Raw genomic sequence first — 13019 nt, 5'->3', positions numbered from 1 at the left:
CACAGACTCTGGACCAACAGCTAGGGAGCCTGCATAGGACCGACCTAGGTCCTCTGCATATGGGTGACAGTTGTCTAGCTTTGTCTGTTTGTGGGGTCCCTAGCAGTGGGATTAGGAACTGTCTCTGACTCATGAGCTGATTTTTGGGAACCTATTCCCCATGCTGGGTTGCCTTGCCCAGCCTTGATGCAGGGGGAGGAGCTTGGTCCTGCCTCAACTTGATGTGCCATGCTTTGTTAATGTCCATGGGAGGCCTGCCCCTTTCTGAACAGAGGAAGAGTGGATGGGGGGGGGTGTTAGAAAGGAGGTGGGGGGATGGAATTGGAGGAGAGGAGGGAGGGGAAACTGTGGTTGATATGTAAAATAAATGAAAAAAGGTTGTTTTTTGAAATGTAAACTATCTTGTGAAATTCTTCACCTATCAGCAGATGCTCTCTGTCTCAATTACTATCTGTGTAAGTTTACACACTACAGCTGTGCCTGCTTCAGGGTAGAGTTTATTATTCTGGAAAGTGAAAACTGCATGCAATGATCAGATAGGTTTGGTCAGCACAGCCCTCACCCCTTATCAGTTGTTTGTATTGGTCCATTCTTCTAGGTGCTTCTGAAGTATATAACAAAATATCATTCACTATAGTAACCACTGTGTACTTTAAGTTTTTTGTGGGAAAATTTATATCTGGAGCAAGAGAAAATAACAAATGTAAACAGACCAATTTTTCTCCTGGTCTTGTTTATTGAAGACTTGCATTCAATGTTTATTTGTTATCTATTCTATTACCTGTGGGCTTCAAAACAAAAGGTTTACACATATGTGAGTACACAGACACCTATGCACAATTTGAATGGTCCATGACATAATTTAGAAATTTCTAGAGAATACCTTTAAAAGGTGAGTACAGATATCTCTTGCATAAATTAGAATTCCAACACATGGGGAAGTGAGGAAGCACTGGGAAGAGGAAAATTTCTGTAGTGTTTGTTACTATACCACTAGTCTGTTGTGACATATCCTTCCATACAGAAAACAGCTTTGACTGCAATGTATCTTGGTGGTCAAGTATATCAGGAGTTAGCTGTTTCATTAAAAGAAATGTAAGAGAAAGATTTTTTTAACTCTGAGAAATATTCCAAAATAGATTCTCTGATTTGATTGATTAGTCAAACTATTTTTATCCTTTCTGGAAAAATTTTGGTTTTAGTAAATGTCAAACAAATAGAAAATGTCTATAGTGTATGAGAGGCAGACCCCAAAACAATGCGAGCGTGTAACACTCACCAGCAGTAGGACACAGGCAACAAAGTGGATGACGAGATCCCACAGCAGAGCAGAAAGCCAGAAATTCAAGGTGTAGACCCCACTCACATACTGGATATGCTTTGCTTTACTAACTCTCTCAGTCACAGTCATAAGGCAAAAGCCACTGGTGAAAATACTCATCCCAAAGAGCAAGTTAAAGACTATCTGGATTCCCGAGCTGCCTCTACAAAAGAATAAATAAAGGACACACAGTGGCATGATGACAACACTCAGTACTGACAACAGCACTGTATTACAGACATGGTGAAACAGGAAGAAAAGGATCAATTTAAAGTATCTCAGCTTAACAAGAACATACACACCTTTTCTCAGACTTTTTCTCACGTTGAGGCTGGGGCTTGTTGGAGACAGTAATGGTGGCATTGGGGCCGGAGAGAGACATAAAAATAATATTGTCTAAAACTGACAAGGATAAGGATGGCGAATGGAATGCCTCATTGTTGAACCAGAAGGTGAATTTCTTCTGGTCTCTAGTCACATCAAGGGAAAATGCAATGATGCATGAGTAAATGCAGTCTTCATTTGCCAGCAAGTAGGTCTGCACATCACCTGGAAGGAGGACATAACAGTGGTCCTGAGGTCAGCTGCAGGAAAGATCATGACTACATGGTTTTGTTGTTTTTTTGTGGGGGGGGAGAGGGAGTGCTGTTTTTGTTTGTTTGTTTTTTTGTTGTGGTGGTGGCTATTTTTGTTTTGGTTTTGGGTTTCTTTTTCTTTTTGTTTGTTTTTGTTTTTTGTTTTGTTTTTGAGACAGGGTTCCTCTGAGTGTCCCTGGCTGTCCTGAAACTCTTTCTGTAGACCACACTGGCCTCAAACTCTGAGATCCACCTGCCTCTGCCTCCCAAGTGCTGGGATTAAAGGCGTGCACCACCACATCTGGCAATTCAGTGTTTTAAAGAGAAATAACCCAATAGTTTACTTGTCTGGCACTTCACAGCAGCCTCAGAATATCTCAGCCATTAACTCCAAGAATCCATCACTCAGCCATACAAATGTTATGTCTTTTAGTTTAATTCCACTAAAAGAAAAAATTATAGGCTAGTGATATGAACACTCTTAAATTTCTTTCTCACTCTCAGACCTTTCCATTTCTACATGAATATGTTTGTAAGAACTCCTACTTCTAGCTTTTACAAATTACCTCATAGAAAATCAAACTCTTCCTCAGAGAATACAAAGGCTAAATAAAAACACAAGATAATTCTGCTTGAAGAAACAAAGGGCTACTTGGAACTGTGAAGACTTAAGAGGAAAAAAATCAGACAATTAAGTTCAACAATCTGTATGACTCTTCTTGTCCCGTCTTTGTAGAAAGATAAAGCATGCCAGATCAGGGTGTTAAGAATTACAGCAAAAAGGTAAACAAAAAGCTATACATTTGTAAGAATGTTCAGAGATTCCATGAATCCAAGAAGACACAAATTAAGAATTACAAATCTGCCCAAATAGCTCCAAAATAAAAATTTAAGATCTAAAAAGAGAAGTTCCTACAAGTAAGCTTCATATTTACAGCAGACTTGTAAACTATTACCTCTGACCTCGAAACTAAAAATAATTTTTAGATTTTTAATTGATAAAGAAAAACAGGAGAAGAAAGAGGAGAAAGAGGAGGGATACCATTAGCTAAATTATCCAAAAGAAAGAAAAAGAAGGCAAAAACAATAAAGTTAGAAGTGAAAAGGAGACATTTCAACAGATACAAATAAATTCAGAAATCAGACAGACTTAGCTTCAGAACTCATGTTCCACTCGATTGGAAAATTGAACAAATTTTAAAATGGATGAATCTCCAGACACATAAAACCTGCTAAAGTTAACTCAAGATGAAATAAACAATTTAAACAGATTTGAAATTAAATTGAAGTAGTAATTAAAACTCTCCTAAGTTAAAAAGAAAATATGGACCGGATCAATTCACTGCAGAATTCTACCACCCCTTCAGAGAGCTACTACCAATACTACTAAAATTATTCCATTAGATAGAAAAGGAAATAATGCTTGCAAACTGCTTTTTATGAATTCACAGTTACCTTGACACAAAAACCAAATAAAGACACAACAAAAAGAAATAAAATTATACACAAAGCTCTCTGATGAACACAGATGCAAAAATTCTCAACAAAAACTGCCAGAATGGATTCAAGATTACATCAAAAAGTAATTCATAACAATCAAGTTAGCTTGGTACATACATACATACATATATACATACATACATAAACAAATTCATCACAGATAGACACAATTACAGAAATCATGATTTTTTTTTTTTTTTTTTTTTTTTTTTTTTTTTTTTTTTTTTTTTTTTTTTGGTTTTTCGAGACAGGGTTTCTCTGTGTAGCTTTGCGCCTTTCCTGGAACTCACTTGATAGCCCAGGCTGGCCTCGAACTCACAGAGATCCACCTGCCTCTGCCTCCCGAGTGCTGGGATTAAAGGCGTGCGCCACCACCGCCCGGCCAGAAATCATGATTTTATCAATAGCTGCAGAAAAGGCTTTTTACAAAATCCAACATGGACTCTAGGGGAGAAATCACATGATCATCTTAATAGATGCAGAAAAGACTTATTGACAAAATTCAACACCCCTTCACAATAAAAGTCCTGAAGAAGCCGGGCGGTGGTGGTGCACGCCTTTAATCCCAGCACTTGGGAGGCAGAGGCAGGCGGATCTCTGTGAGTTCGAGGCCAGCCTGGGCTACCAAGTGAGTTCCAGGAAAGGCACAAAGCTACATAGAGAAACCCTGTCTCAAAAAACCAAAAAAAAAAAAAAAAAAAAAAAAAGTCCTGAAGAAACTAGGAAATGATGGGACATCTCTAAACATAATGAAGGCTACATACAACAGTATCTTAGTTACTTTTCTATTGCTGTTATAAAACACTATGACCAAAAGCAACTTGGGGAGGAAAGGGTTTATTTTTCCCCTTATAACTCTCAGGTCACACTCTATTACTAAGGGAAGTCAGGGCAGGAACTCATGGCAGAGAACTGGAAGTAGGAACTGGAGCAGAGACCACGGAGGAACACTACTTAATGATTTACTCTTCGTGGTTTTCTCAGCTTGCTTTCTTATATAACCCAGGACCACCTGCCCAGAGGTGGCACCACCTACAGTGAGCTGGGCCCTCCAGCATCAATCATTAATCAAGAAAAGTGCTCTCCAGACTTGCCCATAGGAGAATCTTACAGAGACATTTCTCAATTGACATGCCCTCTTCCCAGATGACTCTAGCTTGTGTCAAGTTAAGAAAAACTAACCAGGAAAAACAGACATATTGCCATCATTATATGGGCAAAAGCTCAAAATATTTTTTCCAAATTCAGGAGCAAGACTATAGTGTTAATGTTCTTTATTCTTGTTAAATATAGTCCTGGAAGTCTTACCTGGAACAATAAGAAACAAATAAAAGGAATATGAACAGGTAAATAAGTCAAAGTGTCCTTATTTATAGAACATATGATTTTATACAAGACAACAATGACTTTGATAGAAAACTATTAGAGCTGATAAGTACTTAGCAAAGTAGAAAAATACTAAGATAATACTAAACACAAAGAAGCAAAATATAGTGGCCTTCCTAAATACCAATTACACACACACCAAGAAAAAGACCTAGGAGATAGTCCCTTCACCACTGACTACAAAATACCATTACATTAATTTAGCCAAGGAAATGAAAGGCCTACACAAGAAAAACTAAAATACTCAACAGAAAAACTGCAGAAAACACTACTGGATAGAAACACCCCTGCCTCGCCATTCCCGGCTGCTGTGACAAACACCCTGAGAAGTAACTTAACGGGGAAGGGGTTTGTTCTGGCTCACAGTTCAAGGGCAGTCCACCAAAGAGGGGAAGTCAAAATGGAAACGCTGATGACATCACATCTGCAGTCTGCAGGAGCTTGAGGAATGCAGGCACTGGGCTGCCTACCTCCTTTTTATGCAGACCAGGCCCAGACCCAGGAAAGGGTGCCACATACTTTTAGTATGGGTCTTTCTGCTTCAATTAACTTAACACAACCCATCATGTGCTTATGTAGAAGCTAAATAATCTCTCTCAGGTGGGTCTGGGTGCTCATCTCCTAAGTGATTCCAGATCCTGTTCAAACAAAAAGCAATACTAACCATCACAATCTCCCTTGTTCATGTGTTGGAATGACCAACATTGTGAAAATGGATGTCTTACCAAAGCAATCTAGAGGTTCACTAAAGTCCTTGCCAAAATTCCAATGTCATTCTTCACAGGAACATATAAAAAATTATTTAGCAGTGCAAAAGACCTCAGCTAGCCAAAGAAATATTAAGCAAAAACTAAAGTAATAATAATAATAATAATAATAATAACAATAATAATGATAAGTCTGGAGTGTCACCATAGCTAATTTCAAGGTGCATTACAGAACTCTAGTAACAAAAATAAAGGCATGGTACCGGAACAAAAGTGACCATGAAGGTCCATGTAGTATAAATTCTACAAATGAGACAATGTAGCTATAGTTACCTGATTTTCATAAAAATTATCCAAACATCAATTAGAGAAAAGAAAGCCCCTTTAATAAATGGTGTTAGAGAGACAGAGTATCTACACATAGGAGAAGGACACTAAATACTTATTTTCACTCTGCATAAAAGCTCGCTCCAGGGGCTGGAGAGATGGCTCAGAGGTTAAGAGCACCGACTGCTCTTCCAGAGGTCCTGAGTTCAATTCCCAGCAACCACATGGTGGCTCACAACCATCTGTAATGAAATCTGGTGCCCTCCTCTGTATACATAATAAATAAATAAATCTTTAAAAAAAAAAAAAAAAAAAAAAAAAAAAAAAAAAAGCTCGCTCCAAATGGATCAAAGATAGTAACATGGCGCCTAAAATTCTGAAGAGGAAAGAGTAGGAAAAATACTTCAAGATACAGGTAGAGGGAACCGTTTTCTGAATAGGACTGCAGTTGCTCCGAAAATAGAGGCAATACTTGACAGGCTGGATCTTATGAAATTAGTAACCTTTTGAACTGCAAAGGGGATGCTGACTGAGTGGAGACACTATCTACAGAACAGGAGAAAATCTTTGCCATCTGTTCAATTGGCAAATAACCAATATCTAGAGTATACAAAGAACTAAAAGCAAAAACCAAACTTCAAGAAAACAAACAACCCAGTATTGGCATATTCATTTATCACCTATAATAAAGTGTATGTGTGTGTGTGTGTGTGTGTGTGTGTGTGTGTGTGTGTGTGTGAACAGAAATAGTTTTACCTCTACAACCTCCAGCTGGGTGTCTTTCTATTTCTATTTCTTGCCTAAATTCTCTAGGTAGGACTTGAAGTTTTCTATGAGTAGAAGTAGAAAGTCTACTTGCTATCTCTGCCATGTCCCTGATCTGAGGAAGTCTGCCAGTCTTCTTGTATTACGGATGATGTTTACCTTTAACTCCAAGAATGACGTCCTACTTGATCGTGGAGTATAATCCTGTTAAATGATCCACTAAACTGTTTGCTACTATTTTGTTATAAACTTTTGCACCAGCACTCATGGGGATATTAGTCTATAGTTTTATTTCCTTATAGTATCTTTTCCTGCTTGGTTACTGAAGGAATTCTGACCTTACAGGATTCATTTGGAACTATTCTTTTCTTTTCATTTTTTTTGGAATATTTTGAAGAGGGTTGGAACTCAGCTGTCTTTTAGTTTTAGTAGAGACTGATAAGGATACCTGGTCTTGGATTGCTTTTTATTGGGCAGATAGTTTTATTACCAGCTTAATCTCACCAGTCATAGATCTAATGAGCCTTTATATTTTTTATGTTTGAATCTTGGTAGCATGTGAATTACTGAAATTTTGCTTATTTCACTTAGAGTAACTTATTTTGTTCGCTATATAGGTTACCATAGACCCTCCTTATAATCTTTATTTCTATAAACTGAGAAGTAACGCCCTCTCTTTAACTTCTCCTCGGGCCATTGAGCCTTCTTTTTTCCTTTTCAACACATCTAAAATGTCTCAAGTTGGGTCTTTTCTAAGAAGCAGACTTTGATTTGTTGGCTTTTTCCCATTGTATCTCTATTTTTTTCTTTAATTTGATAGCAGAGGTTTATTTTGTTCATATAGTTACTTAAAAATGTAAGGTTAGGTTTACCGATAGCTTTTCTCAATTGAATTTTTTTCTCTTAGCATTTTTCACATATGATACATTTTGATGTATTATTATTTCATTTTTATTTGAATCCTTTATTTCCCTTACAAATTCTTTGCCCAATAGGCCTTTAAGAGTGTGTTATTTCTACTATATGCATGAAGGTTGTGACTTTCTTGCTGTTACTGATTTCCAGTTTTATTCCATTAAGATCTTAAGAGATATTTCATGTGGTTTCAATTTTTAAATTGTATTAAGAGTTACTTTGGAACACATTATATATATTAAAGATATATATATATCTTTAATAATGATTCTTGTGCACTTGGCAAAAATATAAATTATAGCCTGGCGGTGGTGGCGCACGCCTTTAATCCCAGCACTCGGGAGGCAGAGCCAGGCGGATCTCTGTGAGTTTGAGGCCAGCCTGGTCTACAAAGTGAGTTCCAGGAAAGGCGCAAAGCTATACAGAGAAACCCTGTCTTGAAAAAACTTATATATATTGTAGTAGACTGGACAGTTTTATGTAGGTCTGTTAGGCTCAGTTAAGTACACTGTTTATTGAAAGTAAAGTTTAAAATGCCCTACTATTATTGTGGAGTCATTTATTTTCTCCTTCATTCTGTCAATGTTTAATTTACATATTCAGGAACTTGGATCTTTTTATGAGAAAGAGCTGCCCTCTTGGGTTTTGTGGACTTCATTCATGCTGAGAAATAACCTCTATAGTTAGAAGAGCACAGGCTTAAAATCTTCTTTGAAGAGCCCCCTTTCCAGTTTCCTGAGATGTGACTGCTTCTAAATGTCTTAATTTCCCTATGAATCTCATCTTTGTTCCTCCTTATGGTAGATGACCTTTCCTATCTCAGAGTACCTCCATCACCAGTAACAATAATGGCCTTGAAGGGTGGTTCTCGTCTGTGACTGGCTGGCTTTGTGAAACTGATTACAAAATAAGAGAAGGGATGGGGAGAGATGAGATGGGAGAGGAGAAGAGGAAGGGGAGGAGAGGAAAGAGGAGGAGGAGGAGGGATGGGAGAATAGGAGAGGAAAGAAATAGCTGAACATTCCAGCTGAGACTGTCCTTTCAAACTAGCACAAGAGGTCTTTATCTGCTGGTACTCTTTCTGGTTGTAAGACACTTACCTTGCACTTCATGAAGTTTTTGGTTTTTAGCCTTTAACATGATCTCAAGATTTTTGGTGAGCTTCTGGGTCAAAACAGGATCTCCAGAAACTGAGAAAGGCACAATGGTCTCGCCATACTGCTCCAAGTCCATTACCCTGGCAGGCTTTTTAGGTGTTGAGAAGCTTATGCCTTTCATCAGAAGATACATGAGACCCAGAAGTGCCAGCAACTGCAACACCAGCAGTTTCCAGTTGCGCCAAGAGAACATTGCCCTTTTGATGAACATGGCTCGGAACTGCTGGGTGTAAAGAGCCCACTACAAGAGAGAGAAGGCGGCATTACCGTGGTCATGGACCTTGAAGGAAGTAATTAGCATAATGACTTCAGTTGTGTGATGACACATACATTGAAGGAAGAGTGTAGAGGTAGACCAGGCACTCTGTGTTCTGAAGGCATTACAGCTTGGCACCTAACTTCAGTATTGTGAAAGTTCCCAGAGGGGAATCGTTGTCATCAGTGTATTCACAGTGCCTCTTTGCAGAACACCATGCCCATCCTCTTACATTAAACACCATCTTTCAACATTACATTTTGTATCAAGTTTCTGTGGCCAGCTTTTAATCTCTGGTCTGCAGGATTGCAGCACACCAGGAAACAGAAGAATTTAGATTAAGATTGCAACATGCCCAGTATATTTTTACCTAACCTCTAAGTTCAAAACAATCCCCATAGTTAATTTGAGAATGTACATAAATATACAAATTTGTCTATTTTTCAAATTTTGGGGGCAATCTGTAGTTGAGTAATGGTTTGTTTTTCAGTTAAATGATGGAACCTTTGCTTTAAGGACATACTTCTTTGGAGAAGGTGCCTGAGAGCCAAGGAGAACCTATCACACATATTGACATTTTAAAATACAGTTATTGTATTCTCCCCAGTAAGTAGATATCCCGTGATTCAGAGTGGGAAAATATCCCTAATCAACAAATATGTTCTGAATGAGAGAGACCCCACTGCTGCTACCCTTGACTGGACATAAGGTTAAATGTGGAGAGAGAACCTTTCTCTCCCATCACAGTCCTGATAGGAAGAAGACAACTTCTGCTTTCAGGAGATTAGTTCTTACATGTATTTCTAGAATGAGAAAATAAAAGATGTTTTAACCCAGTGATCAGCTTTTCTGGACTGACCTGAAAGCTCTGACCTCACCCTCAAAAACTGAAGAACAGCAGGAGAGCAACGGAAATGCTCCACAGTTTAGCTATGTCTGTACCTGAAGACGAAAGGCAGAGCAGGGAGAAGAGGCGGCACAGTGTGGCATCCCGGCACAGTGTGGCATCCCGGCACAGTGTGGCATCCCGGCACAGTGTGGCATCCCGGCACAGTGTGGCATCCCGGCACAGTGTGGCATCCCCCATCAGATGCTACACGGTGCACACTTGACTATATTCTGCTCCCTGGAACAGCCTCATCTGTATTCAGCTCAGCTTGACCAAAGACAACCGTGCAGTAAATGACAGCAGGGAACTACCATTTTAACTCGAAATTCTAGACACTCATTGCATACGATACCCTATTTTCACAAGCTCCCAAGTCCCACGGGGAAAACATAGCAAGTGTTTCTAAGAAACTTGAGCCAGTATATCCATGGTCTAAGAATCTCTGCTGCACACACATTCAAAATTTTTAAGCAAGACAAATCGGGAGAGGCACGAGACAAATGCTAGACCATGAGGCGACAGCCGCACGCTAACACGGGGATTCTGTGATTCTGCGACACCTAGAGTGAAATGTCCTGTGTGTGTGAGAGCAGCGAGTGTAATCGTTCGTATCAGCACTCTTCTTCAACTCTGAATGCACTCACAGTTCTGAAAACTAAAATGACCCCTACGAGGAAGACCAGCTGCGAAAGGAAATCCGGGCCGGCAGGACGGCTTAGCGGCTAAAGGGCCGGCCTGCAAAGCTGCTGATCTGAGCCGGGCATGGTGGCGCACGCCTTTAATCCTAGCACTCGAGAGGCAGAGCCAGGTGGATCTCTGTAAGTTCGAGGCCAGCCTGGTAACAAAGCTACACAGAGAAACCCTGTCTCAAAAAACAAAACAAAACAAAAAAAATCTGCTGATCTGAGTTCTGTCTCCAGAAGCCCATGGTGAAAGGAGAGAACAAACTCCACAGAGTTGTTCTCTGACCCCCACATGTCATGTACACATGTGCACACACATCCCACACAATGAGTAAATACATGTAATAAAACAATTAAAATAAAACTGGTTTTTACCTTCACTATTTTACAACTAGTTACTATTATGAGTTAGAAAATTGAATTTCTTTACAAATTTTCCCTATGTGGATGAGCTTGCTCCAAGAACTCCAAATCTCTTCTGAATTAGTAATAAAGTGAAATGTCATCTTTTATTACTTCTAAACATACTAGCATTATATTCTTGATGAAGGTGCTCACCCCAGTACTGAAGGAAGAATTAGAGTGTCCTCTTGGATAATCTGATCTATCAAAATTTCTGGGTACATTCATATTCTGGTTAGCTTCACTCATGCTTCGGTCCACTGTGGAAGCTGGTTGGACAATCTCAGTATTCATCTTTATGTCTGCAAGATTACTGACCCTACAAAACACACACACACACACACACACACACACACACACACACACACACACACGTTAATATATATTATAAATATTAACATACATATAAAGAGATAACTTTTAACTACAATAGTAGTTCACCAACTCCTGCCCTTCATAGAGATATTTTTAATGAACATTACATATCAATGCTAACATTAATGATGAGATACATGCTCTGGGGCTGGGGTTGGGGAAACATTGAATCTCAGTGGTCAGGCAATTGCCCAGTATGGCTGAGGCCTGGGGATTTAATCCCCAGCATCCAAAAATTTCTGGTGCTCTAGATTGAATGCAAGGCATCGTGTATGCCAGAAAAGCACTTGGCCCCAGTCCTGAGGTACAAAATAAACTAAATATGAACAGAGTTCCAAGACAATGTGTTTCTTGATTTTAGGGTAAAATGGTTATTAAATGTTCTATATTTTACAAAATTATAGTGATAATTGCAGTTTTATTTTCTATAATATTTCCAGTTCTATAGAAGTCTAATATATTTGTTTTTCTAAATTTTCTAGACTAAATAAATATATGGATTACTTTACAAAGCAAATGAATATATGGTTGATTTTTCCTCTTTGGTTCATGATTTCTATGAGAGAACTGTGTGTGTGTGTGTGTGTGTGTGTGTGTGTGTGTGTGTGTGTGTGTGTCTGTGTGTCTGTGTCTATATGTATGTGTGTATGTTTGTATATGTGTATGTATGTGTCTGTGTGATATGTATGTGTGTATGTCTGTGTTTGTGTGTGTATCTGTGTATGTGTGTGTTAATATAAAGGGAAAATGCTACACAGAATAAGAGAACCATAGTATAAGATGATGTTAAGGGCTTCTGGTGCAAAATGGTACTTTCGGTAGAAGCTGCGTCCATGTGACATGATGAACAAGAAGAGTTGTGAGAACAAAGACTATTCTAAAGACAGGGCGCTGGGAATCACAGAGAGTATATGATGTCACCTGACAGGGGGCAGGACACAGGTACTCACTTGAAGAAAACCTCATCCATGGTAGTCATAGAGACACCAAAGCCAGTGATGCCCAGCTCTTCTTCTCTTTCTTCTAGGACTCTGAAAAGTTCTGCAAACCTAAAAGATAACAGAGACAGATTTTTGCAAACACACATACACACACATATGGACCCATAAACACAGGTGTGTGAACATTCTGGGCTGATTTCCCTCAGCTGTGTAAAGAGTGCAGTTAATGCGTCACTGAAATGCTCCTGGTGTTAGTGGTTTCCGTGTCCCCAACACATCATAAATGTGGGGGACCAGAAGGAAGATACACCAGCAAGTTGCTACAGCAAACTGCTTCCCAGTTTCCCGATACAACCACCATTAACTTTCTGTATCTATTGACTTTCTGCTTCCCCTGCTAGTTAAGATTTAATTTACTTATTACATGCCATGGCTGCTGTGAAACACTAACACCAACAGGATACTCATAAAACTACTAAGAAGTATGACATCCAGAGCAGAAAATGAAAAACAATAATCCCAGAAGGTAGAGACTGGGTGGAAACCGCCCATCCCTACACTGGGGGAGTCTTGAGCGATCTCAGCACATGTGAGTGGTGGGGCAAGGTTCGTTTTCTGAAATGTCTTAGAACCTCATCCCTTAAAATCCACTTACTCCAGGAAAGCTGCCGTGCTCTGCTGGGCTCTCCCTACGGACTGCCATGGCCACAGGACACAAAATCCATTATGGAAACCTCTGACGAAAGTTTCTTACGTTTTGAATCAAAGTTGGCTACAAACTCCTTTCCCTCAAGATCAGAGGCAACGGGCAAGTTTTATA

At 39.2% G+C, this 13019-nt stretch overlaps 1 protein-coding gene across 11 annotated transcripts in view; it reads right to left on the bottom strand.

Annotated features, from left to right (window-relative positions):
* Nucleotides 1-13019, bottom strand: part of LOC102926537 (phospholipid-transporting ATPase ABCA3-like) — a 106736-nt gene that overhangs the window by 35799 nt on the left and 57918 nt on the right. For all 11 annotated transcript variants that reach the window (XR_013044499.1, XM_016004156.3, XM_006985724.4 and 8 more), the window contains 5 exons: nt 12209-12307; nt 11040-11202; nt 8597-8894; nt 1624-1870; nt 1280-1484 (listed from right to left, as the gene is read on the bottom strand). Coding sequence is in view for 10 of the 11 variants with exons in the window: in XM_016004156.3 (XP_015859642.1) it covers nt 1280-1484; nt 1624-1870; nt 8597-8894; nt 11040-11202; nt 12209-12307 (1012 nt within the window). In the remaining variant the exon portion in view is untranslated. The remainder of the gene's footprint in view (nt 1-1279; nt 1485-1623; nt 1871-8596; nt 8895-11039; nt 11203-12208; nt 12308-13019) is intronic.

The sequence above is a fragment of the Peromyscus maniculatus genome, chromosome 1 (assembly GCF_049852395.1).
Source record: "Peromyscus maniculatus bairdii isolate BWxNUB_F1_BW_parent chromosome 1, HU_Pman_BW_mat_3.1, whole genome shotgun sequence".
Taxonomy (NCBI): domain Eukaryota; kingdom Metazoa; phylum Chordata; class Mammalia; order Rodentia; family Cricetidae; genus Peromyscus; species Peromyscus maniculatus.
Note: the sequence above shows the minus strand (reverse complement) of the source record. Positions and strands in the feature narration are given on the sequence as shown.